The 17,288-nt window shown below is 36.7% G+C and overlaps 6 protein-coding genes across 8 annotated transcripts in view; 2 read left to right on the top strand and 4 right to left on the bottom strand.

The window, feature by feature from the left end:
• The first annotated feature begins 15 nt into the window (after positions 1-15).
• Positions 16-6,926, top strand: LOC145734693 (serine/threonine-protein phosphatase 4 regulatory subunit 4-like). Of its 3 annotated transcripts, none has more exons than XR_014179486.1 (15): positions 16-169; positions 218-300; positions 735-936; positions 994-1,211; positions 1,262-1,362; positions 1,412-1,549; positions 1,606-1,832; positions 1,888-2,071; positions 2,121-2,255; positions 2,308-2,498; positions 4,690-4,921; positions 4,975-5,239; positions 5,299-5,436; positions 5,511-6,255; positions 6,321-6,559. XR_014179486.1 is itself a non-coding variant. In XM_081988201.1 (15 exons), exons 1-15 carry the CDS (start codon positions 113-115, stop codon positions 6,808-6,810), a joined length of 2,835 nt encoding a protein of 944 aa, XP_081844327.1. In that variant the 5' UTR covers positions 16-112; the 3' UTR covers positions 6,811-6,926. The 3 variants fall into 3 exon arrangements, 2 of the variants coding, with proteins under 2 accessions (XP_081844327.1, XP_081844328.1); XM_081988201.1 differs by lacking the exon at positions 6,321-6,559 and adding an exon at positions 6,792-6,926 and having other exon boundaries at positions 5,511-6,155; XM_081988202.1 differs by lacking the exons at positions 16-169; positions 218-300; positions 6,321-6,559 and adding exons at positions 471-666; positions 6,792-6,926 and having other exon boundaries at positions 5,511-6,155.
• On the bottom strand, positions 6,856-7,998 carry LOC145734769 (haloacid dehalogenase-like hydrolase domain-containing protein 2). Its single transcript, XM_081988381.1, has 4 exons — positions 7,762-7,998; positions 7,526-7,703; positions 7,142-7,474; positions 6,856-7,090 (listed from the first exon to the last, which is right to left on the bottom strand). Exons 1-4 carry the CDS (start codon positions 7,845-7,847, stop codon positions 6,923-6,925), a joined length of 765 nt encoding a protein of 254 aa, XP_081844507.1. The 5' UTR covers positions 7,848-7,998; the 3' UTR covers positions 6,856-6,922.
• Positions 7,999-8,066: 68 nt separating this feature from the next.
• LOC145734782 (glutathione S-transferase-like) lies at positions 8,067-9,193 on the bottom strand. Its single transcript, XM_081988401.1, has 5 exons — positions 9,080-9,193; positions 8,832-9,001; positions 8,599-8,766; positions 8,402-8,544; positions 8,067-8,346 (listed from the first exon to the last, which is right to left on the bottom strand). Exons 2-5 carry the CDS (start codon positions 8,965-8,967, stop codon positions 8,176-8,178), a joined length of 618 nt encoding a protein of 205 aa, XP_081844527.1. The 5' UTR covers positions 8,968-9,001; positions 9,080-9,193; the 3' UTR covers positions 8,067-8,175.
• Positions 9,194-9,911: 718 nt separating this feature from the next.
• Positions 9,912-10,552, bottom strand: LOC145734800 (uncharacterized). Its single transcript, XM_081988441.1, has 3 exons — positions 10,396-10,552; positions 10,221-10,340; positions 9,912-10,167 (listed from the first exon to the last, which is right to left on the bottom strand). The coding sequence occupies exons 1-3, from the start codon at positions 10,536-10,538 to the stop codon at positions 9,945-9,947; spliced, it is 486 nt and encodes a 161-aa protein (XP_081844567.1). The 5' UTR covers positions 10,539-10,552; the 3' UTR covers positions 9,912-9,944.
• Positions 10,553-10,653: 101 nt separating this feature from the next.
• Positions 10,654-11,516, bottom strand: LOC145734803 (uncharacterized). Its single transcript, XM_081988445.1, has 3 exons — positions 11,188-11,516; positions 11,003-11,125; positions 10,654-10,949 (listed from the first exon to the last, which is right to left on the bottom strand). The coding sequence occupies exons 1-3, from the start codon at positions 11,340-11,342 to the stop codon at positions 10,769-10,771; spliced, it is 459 nt and encodes a 152-aa protein (XP_081844571.1). The 5' UTR covers positions 11,343-11,516; the 3' UTR covers positions 10,654-10,768.
• A 604-nt stretch (positions 11,517-12,120) lies between these two features.
• The window catches only part of LOC145734371 (uncharacterized), a 49,947-nt gene continuing 44,779 nt past the window's right edge, over positions 12,121-17,288 (top strand). The window contains exons 1-3 of the mRNA XM_081987652.1: positions 12,121-12,341; positions 12,937-13,308; positions 13,367-13,494. Of these exons, the coding sequence (XP_081843778.1) occupies positions 12,207-12,341; positions 12,937-13,308; positions 13,367-13,494 (635 nt within the window). The 5' untranslated portion in view covers positions 12,121-12,206. The remainder of the gene's footprint in view (positions 12,342-12,936; positions 13,309-13,366; positions 13,495-17,288) is intronic.

Genomic DNA, 17,288 nt, shown 5'->3' with positions numbered 1-17,288 from the left:
GTATTTTTTATTAAAACCAACTTTTAAATTTGATTCCTCCTTGTCAAACAACTGTCAGTTCATAAAAGTTGTTGTTTTTTTTACATTTGCTTATTTGAAAAACTACACAAAAATGCGATTTGACGAGGAAATTCGCATGTTACAACTAGATAAGCCCGGCCAAGGAAAGGTGAGTTTATTTTTGCAGTGTTGTTTCTACTTTCACCCTGATTTCTAGACTAGCATTGAAATTCAAAAACACTCCATAGATGAGGCTCTTTTTGAACATCGACCTGTTGATCGTGCTTTGTACATTGTTAGGTACGTAAAATGTTACTAATACAACCCATTTCTGTAAAACCGCTCCTATAATAAATATAAATAAATTAAAATACCTGACGGTTTTATCACATGACACTGCTATGCTACCATTGCAACGGATCACGTGATCAAAACTTCCACCATTACAAAAATGAACGGACTAACCTAACCTCAAAAAACTTGTTTACGTTTTACCCACATAAACTCTTACCTTGGTGCCCTAGTTCTTCGAGAGTTCTGTTATAATAATTGCCCCCCAGTATGTCATAAAAAAACAGGGCGTAGTCTCAAAAAAAATAAGATGAGCGATGACGACGACGAGGAATGGCTGAACAAGTTCCTGGAGGAGGAGGAGCGTCTACTAACGTATTTATTCCTTTCTTCCTAAAGTGAGTACAACTGCTTCTCTAATACTAAATTTGGATAATTTGCAGCAAAGGTGATGAACTACAAAAGCTGAGCGTGATAGGGTCTCTTCCTGAACTGCTAAAGTATGATCAGAAGGGCACCGTCTCAAAAATAATCCCCAAAATCCAACAGGAGTTACCAAACTCGTCTTCAGAGTTCAATTTGGCTGTGAGCAGAATGTTCAATATATTGATGCACATGGACGTGCCTGTTAATCTAGTACCACAGGTGACTCACACTAGTTCTTGTCAGTTACATTAATAGAAAGTAATTATTATTTTTAAGATTTTACAAGGTATTGAAAACCGTGATCCTATCATTGCCAATGCCTGGATGGAAACCATGCTAGCGGTGATACCATTGATGAAAGAGCAAACCGTCAAAAATGAGATACTCAAGTGTGCTGTGTCCAAATCACAACTAACAAAAGCGGCATATTTTAGGGTGGCTAGCTGTAGAATTTTGGGAGAAATATCCATTCACCGTTCTATGAATCCTTTCGAGTAGGTTGGTTTGTGAATTACTTGACTTTTGATGTGACACTTCTGTTTAGGGTGAAAAAAGATGTCCTTCCTCTAGTCCAAAGCCTCTGTCAGGATTGTTTTTATGAAGTACGTGCGGCAATGTGCCGTGAGCTCCCTCTGGTGGCTAAAGGTTTTAAAAAGTGCACTTTTCTTTGCAATTTTATAAGATTTTAGTTTAGGTTTGTTCAATTTGGGGGATGCCATAGTTAAAATCAATCTGCTGCCTCTGCTAGTTGAATTGTCTGCCGACGAGAATATTTTGGTTAGATCCATTGCTATTGAATCTACGGTGGCTATTATACCCTACTTAAGTGCAGGTAACTTAACTGTCATTAAAATTGTTGTGATATTTGAGGGTTTTATGATGTGTCAGACACAACCAAGAGCACTATAATACCGTTGGCTAAGAAGTTGTGCACTCGGAGCGCGTCAGAGGGCGACACTACCTACACAGCCATTTCGAATGTGTTTAGCGTCTTAATTGGCAATTTAGAGACTCAAATGTCAAGTTCAGACGCAATGTGGTTCCTGGACTATTACAATCATATATGCAGGAAAGGGTTGTCTTTGGTTGAGGATGTGGACACTGACCCTTCGGTGGTACCAGCAGTGTTTCCCCTAAAACAAGCACTGTCATGTACATTTTAATTTTCAGTGTATGATGTGCCGCGAAAACTGTTCGTACAGTCTATCCAAAATGGCTGAGATGGTTCTGACCTTAATTCCCACCGAAATTAGCGCCAAATGGTACCAGATTTTCAAAAGTTTGGCGGCGGATCCTTGTTATATCGTGCGGAAAGCGGTGGCCGGTTCTTTTTACGAAATTGTTCGCGTTTTAGGTAAGTTTCAACTGTTTAAAGACAAATTGGTCAAACATGATAATTCCAGGACTTTCAAGTAAAATCTTGGTGTTGGATTTCACTAAATTGTTGCGCGACGAAGACGAGGAAGTGTTACAAGCTATAATTCCCAGTGTTGCCGGTGTTTTAGAGTTGTTTACGTATCATAACATCTTGCAACGTGGTTGGTTTTATTTTTTTTAATTAGTGTCATTTCTATTAAATTTAACACACAGAAATTCCGGTCCAAGCTACCCTGGATATCGGTCGAGCGATGCTAAAATGTCAAAATGAAGCTTTCAAAACGAACAATTGGAGAATGAAAGAATGTCTACTAATGCAATGGGAATACCTGCCTCATTGTTTTCCTTCCGACTTTATTCATCAGCATTTCTCACCTGTGGTCCTTAATGCCGCCATTGACGGGGTAAGTCTCAACTTTTTTGGCTTATTGGGGGTTTAATTTAGCCCACTGTATCTAAATACGTTCATCGTCTACCCTAAGTTAATGCAAATCAATTTCCACGCCTCAAAAATTGAGTAAATTAATTTATCCATTGGATTAGTTACATAATTTTAAAACAGAGGGCATTTAAAATGAATGTTCTGGTCATAAAATGAAATAATCTAATCGACAAATTCAGAGAAACGTTTGACAACATCGCAGCAAAATTTCCGGATACTTGACTGTTTTTAGGTTTTCTGTCTTTATCTCGCGCATGCAATATCAATGTTTCTCTGTCAGTTACATAGTTTTCCTATGGCCAGTTCTAGAGGTCCATTTTATTTCAATATCTTGTTTGTAGGTATTAATGGTAAAGTAGGCTGTGCATGTCGAATTTGACGTCACGATGACGTAATTTGACAATTGAGCAATGTATTGTTTTGTTCAATTACCTCATCGTGACGTCAGATTTAAGGCCTTGTCAAACGCATGCACCGCCTACTTTACCGTATTTCGATATCTTGTCAGTTTGTGGCGCTAGAGGGCGTTTTTCAAATTTCGCCCATTTTAAAAACTTCTCAACTTTTTTGTTTATTCAAATATCGAATCGAAACAAAAATACTCTTGAGGCACTTTTTCGATGTGATTCCAGTGGCGTGCTTGGTTTTTTGCTAATGCATTTTGTTTTCTCAAAAATGTACCTAACTTTACTGCTTTAAATGACAGTTAAGGCTATAACTTAAAAAAAATACAATGGAACGTACAGTAGGCGGTAATAAATCGGCCGACATTGCCAGATGTTTAGTTTTTTAATTAAAACCCGAACTTTACATAAATTTTGTTTTTGTTTACTTCTTATATAGAAGTTGACGCAGTTTTTTAACAGATAATTTTGAATAACAATATTAGTCAATATTAAGTTTTTTCTTGTTTCTCTGTAAGCAGTTTTTAGTCAAGTCATCAAAAACAAAAACAGCAGTCAACTAGCAATCTGGCAACAACGCACACAACTCGTTAAACGTCGAGATCGAAAAGGTCACGTTTGTATCAGAAATGCGTTGCAAGAAGTAAATAAAAACAAAATTTATGTAAAGTTTGTGTTTTAATGAAAAAAAGTAAAAAACTAAACATCTGGCAACGAGGCGCGTTAAACGTCAATGACGTGCATTTTGTTTTTATTCAAGGTGGCTTTGATTCAGGTTTTGAAATCAGCTGTCAAAAGTGACGTTTATTTATTTCTTGTTTCTGTGACAACACTTAAACGTTTAAAATTAGTGGCCGCATTCGTTTACAAGCTCCATGGAGGGAGCAGAGCGTTTTTGACGTCGAGATGACGTAATTTGGCAAAAGTGTAATTTGACCAACTGTCAAATTACGTCATTGTGACGTCAAAAACGTTCTGTTCCCTTCATGGAGCTTGAAAACGAATGCCTCTAATGAGTAGACCGCCGATAATTTTTTGTACACCAAATTGTCCCTTTTGCTCAAAATGCCTTGAAATACATTAAATTATTTAAACTTCCTCAAGATACCTTCAAATGTTTACACATTTTGTGGAAATTAATTTTTTGTATGGTCACGTGACACTTTTTAGGTTGGATTAAGTAGAATGTCTGCTTTTACAATTTGTACATGACTTTTGACTGTCAAAATGTCGATAAGGATTAATGATTCAATAAAAATGACTTCCTCAGGTTACGTGACTGTTTTTCCAAATTTTAAATACTCAAAAGCTTAAAATTGATTTTTTTTTAAAGGTCCCCTGACAGTTTTTAGGTTAGGTTAGGTAACAAAGTAAAGGTTTTATGCCGAAAGCTTTAAATTGATTTTCTAAAGTCAGGAGACTAGAGAACTACGTCACGTGACTTGATAATTCACTTTTTGAGCTGGCAACATTGTAAAGGCCAGTTGACATTGTCAAAAACACAGTCACGTGATGGTAAATTAAATTTGGACAGTTGTTAAAACTTAAATTGCAAAATACACGTTACGTGACGTTAGTAATACAATTTTGAGCTTGCAACACTGTAAAAGCCAGTTGACATATGTCAAAAACAGTCACGTGACCTTTAAAATGTGGTTTAAATGTGGAAAAATTGGTAAATTATTATAATAATTTATAATATACCCGGCAACTACATAAAAGCAACATCATAATGACAAATTTTCGCAGAAAGCAAAACCGGTACGGTCTCAAGCCGCTCGAACTTTGCTGGTTTTTCTCAAGTACAGTCTGAAGGAAAACCATCGGAAATGGCTGAGGGAAATGATCCAGACGCAACTGTGCAACTCCACGTGTTGCTACTCCCGTCATGTTTTCGTGACGTTATGCGGGCACGCTTTGGATATTTTCAGTTATCGCTACTTCAAAGAGTACTTTTACTTACCGTTGCTGAGTCTGGCCGGTAAGTTTTACCGCTCGCATTGATTTAGGAAATTAAAAAAGTTTCGTAAACAGATGACCGAATCGCTACTGTACGGCTCTGTATGGTCAAACTATGTCCGTTGCTTAAACAAATGCTAAACTTACCTGCGGATCGTGCCCTCCAACTCAAACTAGAGAATATCCTCTCCAAAATGGAGATGATGGAGTCGGACAAGGACGTTATGGCCACTCTGAAGAGTAAATTGAAGGAAATGCGCTCACATCGCGGTGCTAAAAACGACGTTTTGTTGGAGGACAAACGCAGAACGGACGAAGAGGATCGCATCTTGAAAGGCCGGTAAGTTAACCTGATTTAACTCCAGTGACATTTTTCCTTCACCTGCGGTTTATTAATAGAATGACGGGGGTTAAAAGCGGACCGCAAAAGGAAAATAGCTTGGACAAACAACCCCTACTTGCGATCAAAAATAACACGCCCAAACCGTCTTCGTCGACTACGTCGAAACGATTGTCTGATTTAAATTCCGTCTCCAAGTTAGTTAGTTTAAATTTTTTATGATGCTTTGCCAGACTGAGCTTGATTTTGTTACATGTTTGCTTGCTTGCAGCAGTCCAATGCCATTTCTCGATCAGCATTTCTACACGGACGCCGGGGTTGTGCTTCCACCAGACCCGGTGCTAAAAACCTCTCTAGAGGTGAAAAAACTCATTAATTCCGCAGAAAATCTCACCACATGGTTGGATCAGATTAGTTTAGACGATTTGTCAAAAAAAATCGAATTAGAACCCGCCGATTTGGTGGTGTCGCTTGAAAATGTCAAACCAAGCGCCAATATGACAGACAGTGACGTAAAAGCGCTAGAGGGCGTGTCCAACATGACGGACGACGTAAAAACGAACATCCGAACTCGTTCGAAACGTCGGTCGTGCGTTTTTCCGGCCGAGTTGCGCGTGTCCGCGTCCGTAAAACGGCGCAGTCTCAACATGACCGACAGTAAAATTCCGGTGTGTTCGCGCGTCAATAAATTGGCGGTGCAAGGCAAATCGAAATCGTTCAGTAATCAAGTTGACCCAGTCAGTAGAGTACTGAGACGGTCGAGTAGTAGTGATAAAGTGGATCTGAAAAGCAAGACGGAGCTTAAATTTAAACGGTACAGCGCAAGTTTTCGCGATAGTGCAGGAAACAACAATCTAGGCACTGTCGAGACCAAGCTTAAACCAGTTTCTGGCTTGCCTTTAGCGCTTCGCAACAAGTAAGCTTTGTTTCTTCATGTTTTTCACCATAGAAAACTTTATACATCTAGATTTACATGTCAATGGGACTGTTTGAAGTTTTGTATACTGTATACCCAGGTAATAAGTTATTTATCAACAAAAAAAGTAATTCAACAATACTCACTTGATAAATATTTCCATAGCTAGATCATTTCCAACAAGGTTTTCATAACCTTTAAATGAGTCCGGGTTTCTTGCTTAGGAAACTTAAACCTGCTAGAAGTTGCTCTTCATTCATAATCTGACACTCACAAAACTCACCAACAACACAAATATGCAACTTTAACTTTACTATACCGTATTTTAGGTACTTTAGTGAAGGATATTCGAATTTTAAATTAAAAATAGATGTCATAGTGACAACAACAATGACAACTAGAAATTAGTCGTTTTCTTTCGGATCTAAACGCGATATGATCCCAAAAATCACGTGACCTGCCTATAATTTTGTAATGCTGAGGTCATGCGATTTTTTCGAATAACATAAAGTGGCTCCCTCCAGCGGCGGATTCTATCGAAATCATGGCCTGCTATCTGCTATTTAAGATGGAGATCTAGATTTATAATGTTTTCTATGTTTCTCACTATACCTACTAAAATTATTTTTTTTGTAGGAAACCATCCTCAAAGTGACTTCCAGTATTTTTTTGTTACGCATGTACAGTGTTAGCGTCCATGTATACATATATAATATATTTTTTGTATTATTTAGAATACCAAAAACAGTAATACAGGGTTTCCTAACCTAACCCAACTTTTTTAAAATACCCTCAACTGCTTCAACAAAACTGGGATAAACCTCACTAGGGGGCGGGTCGATACGGGTTTCGTCCCCCGACCGGTACTTCCCAGTTTGCACTAAATAACCTTGCAGACCAGCGTCCATAGCACCTTTGATGTCATCATTCACATCCTAAACTATCACTAATGAAATAGTGGACGTGAATGTGACCGATAAACTTACGTCACCAATCATTACAGCTTCCTGTGGTTGAACAGTCAAAGCTGATTGGAAGAATAACCGATTCGGCTTTCCAACTATGACAGCCTGACACTGAGCCGCATACTCTAAACCTTTGACAAAACATCCTGGACCTAGTGACAGGCCATCGTTTGTTTTGTAGTATTTTCCTGCGTGAATTGCTATTAACTGAGCTCCATTTTGCAGACACCTGAACGCTTGATTTAAACGGTCATAGTGAAATTCAGTGGGGGCTAAACCAATCACAACAGCATTGGGTGTTTCTCCGGAAGGGCATGCAAGCCCTTCAAAGTCTTCTAAAGCCTCAGGGGCAACCTACATGAATTTTAATTGGGGAGGGAAGCACGTACAAAAAACTTGACCTACCAATAACATAGGTTTGTAGTTTTTGGCCTGGATTAGATTACGGCAGGCTCCTAATGAACTGATAATGTCCTGACGGTTCACGTCGAATCCCAGACCCTTTAAACGTTCGTGCAGGATTCTCTGGCTTTCTTTGGTCGTGTTAGTGACGAATTTCACCTTCAAATCGGGCCGTTTCAGCCTGAAATCAACGTTTAAAGAGGTCTCAAATGCTTGGCTCTAATTTTAGTGGGTATGACTTTTTTAGGGCCTCCACTGCACCCGGTATGGCACGACTATCGATATGCAATGTCCCACTCAAGTCCACTAACACTTCTTTTATCATTTTTGTATTTTTCAGTAATTTCTGTTTGGTGATTTTTTAACCTAAAAAAATCTGTCAAAAATCAAATGTCAATTCTCTGTGCAGAGCAACATTGTTTCGGTTTGTGATTTCGAATCCAAGTCACGTGACCTTCGTGTAATTTTGTAATCATGGTACCATGTGACTTTTAGATCATAAAGCTTTTGGATTCGAAATCTTTGATTCCCAAGCGTCTCTGAAAACAATTAATTCATCATTTATTGTAATTTCAAAAAATAATACAAACAGGGTTATCACGTATCAAAAAAAAACCGCAAAATGAGATTCTTCAACTCCCAACTGAAAATTGTTAGGCAATATGATTGACGGAACGGACTTCCAGATATTTCTTGACACTGGGAACGGCGGCCACATTTTCCTTGACTTTAAGCAAATTTGGGGAACCCTCGAGCAAATCTTTTCCAGCCATAAAGTTCACGTAATCAATGAGCCCCACCAAAATGATATCGGCCCAAGTTAGCTAGAAATTAAAAACTTCCTATTGATGACGTATTGAAGTAACGTGGAAAATTCACCTTGCCCCCTACAAGATATCCTCCATTCTTTTTAGCCTGGTCATCCAGCTTCTCCAAGTAGAATGGTACAATTTCCCCAAAAAGGGTTTTACCATAATCTTCTTTTATAGCTTCATTACTCTCATAGTGGTATTTACCCACTTCTAGGATTTCAATATGATTAAATAAGTACTATTTCTTCTACTTAAATAACATACTAGTTCTAAAGTCATTCACTGTATCTACAGCAGCATCAATCTCCAAGTCTTCCTCATCATCCTTACCAACCAGTTTGACTTTTTTGGCTAAATAACGACAAATAGCCAGACTTTGATGATACACTTTACCGTTGTATTCCAAAGTAGGCACCTGACCAAATGGGGTGTCTGTTCAGAGTAAAATAGGGGGGTTGTTATTTAAATGAAACAGCAGCCATAAGCGGTAAGCTTACTGGGTTTAAGAGTGGGCCAATTTTCTAAGGAAAAACGATAATCCTCGAATTCCAAATCGCCGTAGCTCAATAAGATCCTGATGGGCTCTGCCAGACCCATTATGTTGAAGTAAGTCAGTTTGTAGGGGGGCGCCATTGTTTTAAATACTGATGTTAACAGGTAGGTCAAACTAAACGTGAACAGTTGTATGATTACTATTTTCCTAGTGATTTTGTACTTTTTAATAAAAAATAAAGATTCGACTTACCTTGAAGAAGTGTAGGATGTGTTCAAAATGGTTGTTAAAGTGAGGTTAGTTTTTTAGGTTTCCACGGTAGAGCTCGAATCAGCTAAGAAAAGGCCACAGGCGTCATCAAACGATGATGTCACGATCTCTGTACGTCTCGCTTTAAATATTGCTGCTCTCGTTACTTTCCAAGTTGTTGCAGCCAGTCAGTGGCGTGCTATTATTTTATCAGTAAAATGAAACGTTTTCGTCGTTTTTAATAAAGAAAATAAAAGACAACAAGTTTTTCAAAGGAATGGAAACTCCTTCTGCTTCTTTCTTCATAAATTGTAAGACGTTACTGACGATTTCACGGCCTTGGCTGTATATGATAACACCTTTCTTTCCAACCTTTTTGAAAGACATTTTGACAAAATAACGTTTTTTATTCATAACACTATGTGAACTTCAACTGCGACCATCAACAATACAACCAAAACACCAGACTAAAACGGAACCTAACCTAACCCCCTAAGTCTCCCTGTCCGCCACTACATTTTTTTAAACTTGGCAACACCGTTTAGAGTGCCGGCTAGTAAAAGCATATAAAAAGGTCCAAATGTCCCTGGCCGCTGCCGCATCTGTTTTAATTGTGTCCAAGTAAAAACCGTACTACGTTGCCAAGTGGCTTTTTGACCGCTTAACAATATATTTTCGGGAATATTTTAATAGGACGCCTCTGATTATATCTAATGCGACGGCAACTATAGAAGGAGAAAGAAATAGTTTTAAAAACTGCGTCATTGATGATGCGGTGGCCTTTTCTCATCTGATTCGAGCTCTAACTGTGTTATTTGTCAAAAATCAACAGGAATGCGTTCAGAATTTATTTCAGAGATTTTTTGAATCAAGAATACATGACTTCGAATGCTGAAATCCGTCGAGGACGTTCCCCTGGATCCGTACAACGTGTATCAATATGATATAGAAATGCCAACAGGTGTACCATCAAAATTCGTCCCGCCAAATAGCCAAGAAAGGTTCTTATTACCGGACTGTCTTCCAAGTGCTTAAAAATCCAGTGAAAACACAGCAAACTAGAGTAGTTAAAAGATAAGGACCCTAACAAACTAGAAAAAAACATTATAGGTTTTGGCATTAGTATTAATATAAGTATTTGTACCTGAATGTAAACTTGTGAATTGGCATCAAAGGTTTCAAGCAAGGTCTACTCATAATTTCCACAGTTATGCCATAGATCATGTTCCAAAGCAGGAATGGGTACCAATTGATATTGATAAAGCTATAAATTACCACACTGCATTGTTGTAAGCGCTAATAAGAATGAGTATGCCTACTATTCCAAAAAAGGAGGATTAACCGCATAGATTGACATAAGACAGTAGGCAAACCTCCCTTGAAAACTAGCTACATTACAAAATGCGGCAATGAAATCCTTTCGTGCTTGTTCGTCTGTGTACTGGACACCCTGCTCAGGCATACTTACCCCATGTTCATGTTAATCTACCAAAATTTTGACTACCTACACTCATTTTCTGGACAGAGGTTACTAGAAACAACTGTCAAATACCTACACACATTATAATCAAAAAAACTTTGGTAAATAATAATAAGAAACTACTTCCACATTTATTTCAACAAAAATCTTGCAGACAATCACATAAAAGAAACTAAGTGTATAGAGAAAAAAATAAATTAATAACAAACAGGTTATGATTTCTTAACTACCAAAGAATCCACTGTGTTTATGTAGCTTTTGCCAATCTTGATCAGAGCCAATCCGGATCCAACGCCGGCTACAGTGCAAAGAGCCACATTCTGGGGCACCACACTTCTGATAATAGCCCAAATGAGTACAGAGCCCAACGAAAAAGTCACAGCCCCAAAAGAACTACAATTCAATATAAATTGTAGGGTTAAAACGCCCAAAAGTGTTAAATTTACCTGTAGAGTAGCTTTTCCTTTGTGGGCAGTGCGGCCAAATGTGGTCTGTTGTAGAGAAACAGCCCACTGCCAACTAGAGTGTTGAATAACAGCACATTGGTGATGTCCCTCTTTGGAAATATCCTGATGGGTTTTAAAGTGACTTTTACTTACTGTAGAGTGGTAAATTGAGTAAAATTACTTACCTCAGCACCAACGATGGGTTCATAACGTTGATTGAAAGGGCTGTATAGCTGAGGACACCTTGAGCCGGTGCATAATAAAACAGCAAGTTTTGCGTGGTAAGGGGCCGTAACCCTAATCGGCTACAACAGGACACTTTAGATTCAGATGCCGACATTATTTTATTGGGTATCCTCTATTTTGTGGCTCAAATCACGTGGAAATTTCGATTTTTTACTTTAAAAAAATGTTTCCAAAAATAAATTCCACTCCTATCTTCTATTAGATTTGACATTTGACTTGTCAGTTTTCTGTCAACTTCAATCAGTTCTTAGAAAAAGCAAAACAAAGACAGAAAATTAAAACCCCCAATAAATTTACAGTTTACACCAGTTTTTATTTTAAATGAGCCCTATTAAAGGACTTTCACTATTAATAAAATAAAAACGCATTTCAATTATTGATCAAGCATTATTACATCAACTACCCGTACAACCGGAAGTTAGTAAGGAGCAATTTGGGCGACACTTCTGGGGCGTAGTAAAATGACTGATTGTATTAAACACATTTAAGTGCTTAACTGTTTTAATTAAATGTTGTGAAATTATTAAATAATATTACAAAGACTAAAAATTAGCTTAAAATTTTGTTTACAGCATTTTTAGGTAAACATGTTAATGATTATGAACTGAACACTTACTGATCGTTTGAATGTGTTAACATTGGTTGATTAATTAACTGGAGCTTTATTAATGCAGTCAAAAAGAGTGTATTAGTTTAGGTTTCTACTGAACCGATTGGTTTTGTTATTTGATAATCAAATAATGGCATTTTGTAGAAATTGGGAGTGTTTTTTTGAATCTTCCGCCAATTTTTACCGGAAGTGATAGCGGTATGCGCATGACCAGCGCTTCCACCACTCCCGAGCCGACCGTGCCGTTCCCGTTTCTCTTTCGATTTCGTCCATTTTGTCGACGATCGTTAGAGTGACAACGGCTCTATGAATCAAGTTCGATGAAATTTTTACAAAAACTGCGGAAAAATGGATAGCCCAGGTGAAATTCTGCGTTTGTGTCGACTGTGTTTAGTTAAGGATCAAGTTAATATTCCAATTTTTGAGGCAGACGGTGATAGCAGGGAGATATTCCTCAAAATTAGTTCCTGTTTACCCGTTAAGGTGAGTGGCGTGGGTCGCCATTTTTATTCACTTGTGTTTTTTTTTGAAGCTTGATTTTCGACATTCCCCATTCCCCTTGTAACATTTTCAATGTTTACAAACGTAAACGTGTCTTATAATTATAAATTTTTATTATTGTTTAGCTTTTCAAATGAGGTGGGGCTCTAGTAAAGTAATTTCACTCTTGTAACGGCGGCCATTATGGTTTCGTTTGCTAGGAAAAGGACGCCGTCCTATTTGAATATTTTTATTTTTTTAACCAGAGTTTTCCTTGAAAACCAGCTGTATTGAGGTGTTTTGTTTTTAAACCCACTAAAATTAACAATTATTCAAGGAGTACTGGAGTATTCTAGTTTTTATGTAGGGAATTCAGTAAATATTAATAATTTTATAAATGCTTTGGCTTATTGTCTGTTTTAATTTAATGTAATAATGTGGGGTAGAGTAATTTTCTTTGTTCTTGGGCACTCCTGTATAATGCGGAGTGCGCAAAATCGACCCGCGCGTAGGATATACAGGATCGACCAATGAAATTTGACTAACAATTACCCATAATCCTCTAGTAGGCATCCATATTGATTATTTTTCATTGCAGGTTTCTAGGGAAGATCGCCTTCCAAAAAAGATATGCGACGGGTGTTCGGAAAAGTTGAACTCGTTTTATGAGTTTTGGAGTTCGAGCGCAAATGCGGAGAAAACGTTACTGTCCTGGGTTGGTGAAGAGGACGTGGAGGAGAAAAAGGAACCGGCCGTTTCCAAGTCCCTAGCAGCATCAGCAACGTTAGTCAAGGAGGAATCCGAGCCGGTAGATGAAGTTCACGCGGAATCTATAGAGGAGAGTACCAAAGATGAGGCTGAAGCACCACCGGCAAAACGGGCCCGACGATCTGCCGCCGTTAAGGCGCAAATCAACCTCGCACCAGACTCAGAAGATGACGATCTTGACATGGGTGAACCCTTGACCAAAGTAAGGTTTTCAATGCTTTAATTTGTGTAATTATTTTATTGATGTATTTTTTCCACAGACGGAAGAGGAGAGTGCAGAGTCTGATGGCGAAGATAAGGACCCTAGTTACACTGACATGCCAGGAACTAGTGCAGATGATGAACAAGCTGGACCTTCTGGAATGGGCAAGGATGGAGTGGAAGCACCGTGAGTATTTTGCTTTATTTCAATCCTTTCCATAGTTTGGATGCACCCCGAAGCAAACTGGTTTGTTTTTTTTTTCTAGGGAAATGCTTTGTTCTATTTTTTTTATTGTTTATAACTGAAAAAATTAGGTGAGAACATTTCTGCTGTGAAATGTTGTATTTTTTTAATTTACTTGTTAAAAGCAAACCAGTTTTTTTTTATTTGAATCACATTGTGCCTTAAAAACTGTGCTTCTACCTGCCAATACAGGAGGTCAGAAAATAAAGGAATCATTCAAAAAATTGTAACTCTAGCTTGGAGCTCAATTTAAAGTTTAAATCACATTTTGTCCGGTGTAGTTGGCTTTACTGTCAAAAAAGTCATTGACACAGCAAACTCCACTACTTCTTGGAGGTTTCTTAAGCTGAGTCTTCAACTTTTAACGGTTGGCTACACTGTTTACCATAAAAACACTGTTTAGGTTGACCTTTAACTTATTGAGACTGTTTTCTGAGTGATACCATCAGTTTGGGGCTACAAATCAATTTTTCGCGTTAATGGTGCATCCAAACCCACTTTGAACTCCAAAACTGATTTTTATACAATTAAGACCGCAATAGGAGCTCATTGGCCCTACAAAGTAATTTTGATGATGATTATGATTATTCAGTTTTGGGGTTCAGTTTATTCTTAAGTTATCGTAATTTGTGGATTTTTGATTGTGATTACAATCAAGAATTGTCAGTTATGTAGTTGATGTTTTTTTGGTTGTTTCAACATCAATTGATGATTGGAAATGTTATGTTTATAATCAATTGCTCGTTTGAGTATTTGGTGTTTTTTTGAAAGTCGTTGTTTTGGCGATTTTCAAGTGTTTTTTTCCTTTTTCAAACAAATTAATACTTGAGTATTGGAATCTTGAAAATTAACTTGCACAGAGTGTATGTGTTGGTGTGTGTAACTTTTTACAGACACTGTATACGCTCTGGCTTTTTAATAAGTTGCAGTGTAAGTTTTATGTGTTTTTTTTTTCACTAAAAACTTCTATTCAAAGAGGGTAAATATGTAGTTTGTATTTAAATTATTTTGGTGTGCTGTTTGGGTATAAATGATGTTTGATTGGTCTGAATGGAGTGTTATTCCCAGCTGGGAGGGTCTCAAATCCTTATTCCTTCGAAATAAAATTCCTACTTTTCCTGGATATTATTGATAATAAGCTGGTTACTTGATTTAATTAGTATTAATGATGAGCTGTAGGGTTTTAGTTAAGGTTTAATAAAGTAAGTTAGTTTGTAAGCCAGTTCAACTGCAGGGATCGTCCATTCAAGTACATTGGAAGCCTTCCATATTCTTCTGAATGCTGTAGCTTGATGATGAATAAAACATTTAATTTTTTTAGTATAACCAGTAGTTTCATTTCTACCCGATACATGACAAACAATATCTAACAAAGTAAATAAACAGAAGACTGAATTACTTGAATTTCCATAAACTGTCTACAGGGTTTTGATTCTGGGATGGATATAAACATTTGGTTGTCCCAAATGCAGAAAAGTATCAAAGTTATGTTTTTTCAAATGGACCACCTAGTATATTACTTTATTTTCAGAATCTACGTTGAAAATAAAAGGTAATTTCATTGATGTTTGATAGGCGAGGGGTAAATCGTTGAGGTAAATTGGTGTACACATTCCAGGTATTATGAGGCGCTTTCCCATTATTACAAAGCGTTGTGAGGCATTTTGAGATATTTTAAGGCTTTCTCTGTATATTTCAAGTATTATTTAAGGTCACGTGACTGTTTTTGATGCATGTCAACTGGCTAAAATAATCTAAATTTAGTTACCAAATTTTTGAATTTTAAACTGCATTTTAAAGGTCACGTGACTGTTTTTGACAGGTGTCAGTTGGCTTTGGCAGTGTTGCAAGCTCTAAAATGGCATAATCAAAGTCACGTGATGCATCTCTTGAAATTTTAGCTTTTACAACTGTCTAAATTTACTTTACCAATTTTTTTAATTTTAAACCGCATTTTAAAGGTCACGTGACTTTTTGACAGATGTCCACTGACTTTTACAGTGTTGCAAGCTCAAAATTGTACTTATTAAAGTCACGTAACGTGTATTTTACAATTTCAGCTTTTACAACTGTCTTAAATTTAATTTACTAAATAGTCAACATTTAAATTACATTTTAAAGTCACGTGACTGTTTTTGACAGGTGTCAGTTGGCTTTGGCAGTGTTGCAAGCTCTAAAATGGCATAATCAAAGTCACGTGATGCGTCTCTTGAAATTTTAACTTTCACAACTGTCTAAATTTAGTTTACCAAATTTTTAGATTTTAAATGTCACGTGACTGTTTTTGACAGATATCAATTGGCTTTTACAGTGTTGCAAGCTCAAAATTGTAATTATTAAAGTCACGTTATGTGTATTTTACAATTTCAGCTTTTACAACAGTCTAAATTTAATTTACTAAATAATCAACATTTTAAAGTCACGTGACTGTTTTTGACAGATGTCAGTTGGGTTGAACAGTGTTGCAAGCTCTAAAATGGCATAATCAAAGTCACGTGATGCGTCTCTTGAAATTTTAACTTTCACAACTGTCTAAATTTAATTAACCAAATTTTTAAATTTTAAACAGCATTTTAAAGGTCACGTGACTGTTTTTGACAGATGTCAACTGACTTTTACAGTGTTGCAAGTTCAAAATTGTATTATTAACGTCACGTAACATGTACTTTACCATTTCAGCTTTAACAACTGTCTAAATTTAATATACCAAATGATCAACATTTGAATTACATTTTAAAGTCACATGACTGTTTTTGACAGGTGTCAGTTGGCTTGGACAGTGTTGCAAGCTCTAAAATGGCATAATCAAAGTCACGTGATGCGTGTTTTGAAATTTTAACTTTCACAACTGTCTAAAATAGTCTAAATTTAGTTTACCAAATTTTTAGATTTTAAATGTCACGTGACTGTTTTTGACAGATATCAATTGGCTTTTACAGTGTTGCAAGCTCAAAATTGTAATTATTAAAGTCACGTAACGTGTATTTTACAATTTCAGCTTTTACAACTGTCTAAATTTAATTTACTAAATAATCAACATTTAAATTACATTTTAAAGTCACTTGACATGTTTTTGACAGGTGTCAGTTGGCTTGGACAGTGTTGCAAGCTCTAAAATGGCATAATCAAAGTCACGTGATGCGTGTTTTGAAATTTTAACTTTCCCAACTGTCTAAAATAGTCTAAATTTAATTTAACAATTTTTTTAATTTTAAATGTCACGTGACTGTTTTTGACAGATGTCAACTGGCTTTTACAGTGTTGCAAGCTCAAAATTGTACTTATTAAAGTCACGTAACGTGTATTTTACAATTTCAGCTTTTACAACTGTCTAAATTTAATTTACTAAATAATCAACATTTAAATTACATTTTAAAGTCACTTGACATGTTTTTGACAGGTGTCAGTTGGCTTGGACAGTGTTGCAAGCTCTAAAATGGCATAATCAAAGTCACGTGATGCGTGTTTTGAAATTTTAACTTTCACAACTGTCTAAAATAGTCTAAATTTAGTTTACCAAATTTTTAGATTTTAAAGGTCACGTGACTGTTTTTGACAGATGTCCACTGACTTTTACAGTGTTGCAAGCTCAAAATTGTAATTATTAAAGTCACGTAACGTGTATTTTACAATTTCAGCTTTTACAACTGTCTAAATTTAATTTACTAAATAATCAACATTTTAAAGTCACGTGACTGTTTTTGACAGGTGTCAGTTGGGTTGGACAGTGTTGCAAG

The sequence above is a fragment of the Ips typographus genome, linkage group LG10 (assembly GCF_016097725.1).
Source record: "Ips typographus isolate SLU linkage group LG10, UJ_Ityp_2.0, whole genome shotgun sequence".
Classification (NCBI taxonomy): Eukaryota; Metazoa; Arthropoda; class Insecta; order Coleoptera; family Curculionidae; genus Ips; species Ips typographus.
The sequence above is the reverse complement of the archived record's forward strand: the minus strand, read 5'-3'. Positions and strand labels throughout refer to the sequence as shown.

Bases quoted from the DNA above. Each gene is read 5' to 3' on its own strand.
- LOC145734693 (XM_081988201.1), top strand. From the start codon at position 113: ATGCGATTTGACGAGGAAATTCGCATGTTACAACTAGATAAGCCCGGC. The intron at 170-217 runs GTGAGTTTATTT...CCTGATTTCTAG, and splicing joins ATAAGCCCGGCCAAGGAAAG to ACTAGCATTGAAATTCAAAA. The intron at 1,550-1,605 runs GTAACTTAACTG...ATGATGTGTCAG, and splicing joins TATACCCTACTTAAGTGCAG to ACACAACCAAGAGCACTATA.
- LOC145734800 (XM_081988441.1), bottom strand. From the start codon at position 10,538: ATGCCTGAGCAGGGTGTCCAGTACACAGACGAACAAGCACGAAAGGAT. The intron at 10,341-10,395 runs GTAGGCATACTC...GGTAATTTATAG, and splicing joins AATCCTCCTTTTTTGGAATA to CTTTATCAATATCAATTGGT. The intron at 10,168-10,220 runs GTACAAATACTT...GTTTTTTTCTAG, and splicing joins ATTCACAAGTTTACATTCAG to TTTGTTAGGGTCCTTATCTT.
- LOC145734769 (XM_081988381.1), bottom strand. From the start codon at position 7,847: ATGATAAAAGAAGTGTTAGTGGACTTGAGTGGGACATTGCATATCGAT. The intron at 7,704-7,761 runs GTCATACCCACT...CGTTGATTTCAG, and splicing joins GCAGTGGAGGCCCTAAAAAA to GCTGAAACGGCCCGATTTGA. The intron at 7,091-7,141 runs GTAAGTTTATCG...GTGATAGTTTAG, and splicing joins AAGCTGTAATGATTGGTGAC to GATGTGAATGATGACATCAA.
- LOC145734782 (XM_081988401.1), bottom strand. From the start codon at position 8,967: ATGGCGCCCCCCTACAAACTGACTTACTTCAACATAATGGGTCTGGCA. The intron at 8,767-8,831 runs GTAAGCTTACCG...TACTCTGAACAG, and splicing joins TTGGCCCACTCTTAAACCCA to ACACCCCATTTGGTCAGGTG. The intron at 8,545-8,598 runs GTATGTTATTTA...TTGAAATCCTAG, and splicing joins AGTGAATGACTTTAGAACTA to AAGTGGGTAAATACCACTAT.
- LOC145734803 (XM_081988445.1), bottom strand. From the start codon at position 11,342: ATGTCGGCATCTGAATCTAAAGTGTCCTGTTGTAGCCGATTAGGGTTA. The intron at 11,126-11,187 runs GTAAGTAATTTT...AAAACCCATCAG, and splicing joins AACCCATCGTTGGTGCTGAG to GATATTTCCAAAGAGGGACA. The intron at 10,950-11,002 runs GTAAATTTAACA...ATTGAATTGTAG, and splicing joins AAGGAAAAGCTACTCTACAG to TTCTTTTGGGGCTGTGACTT.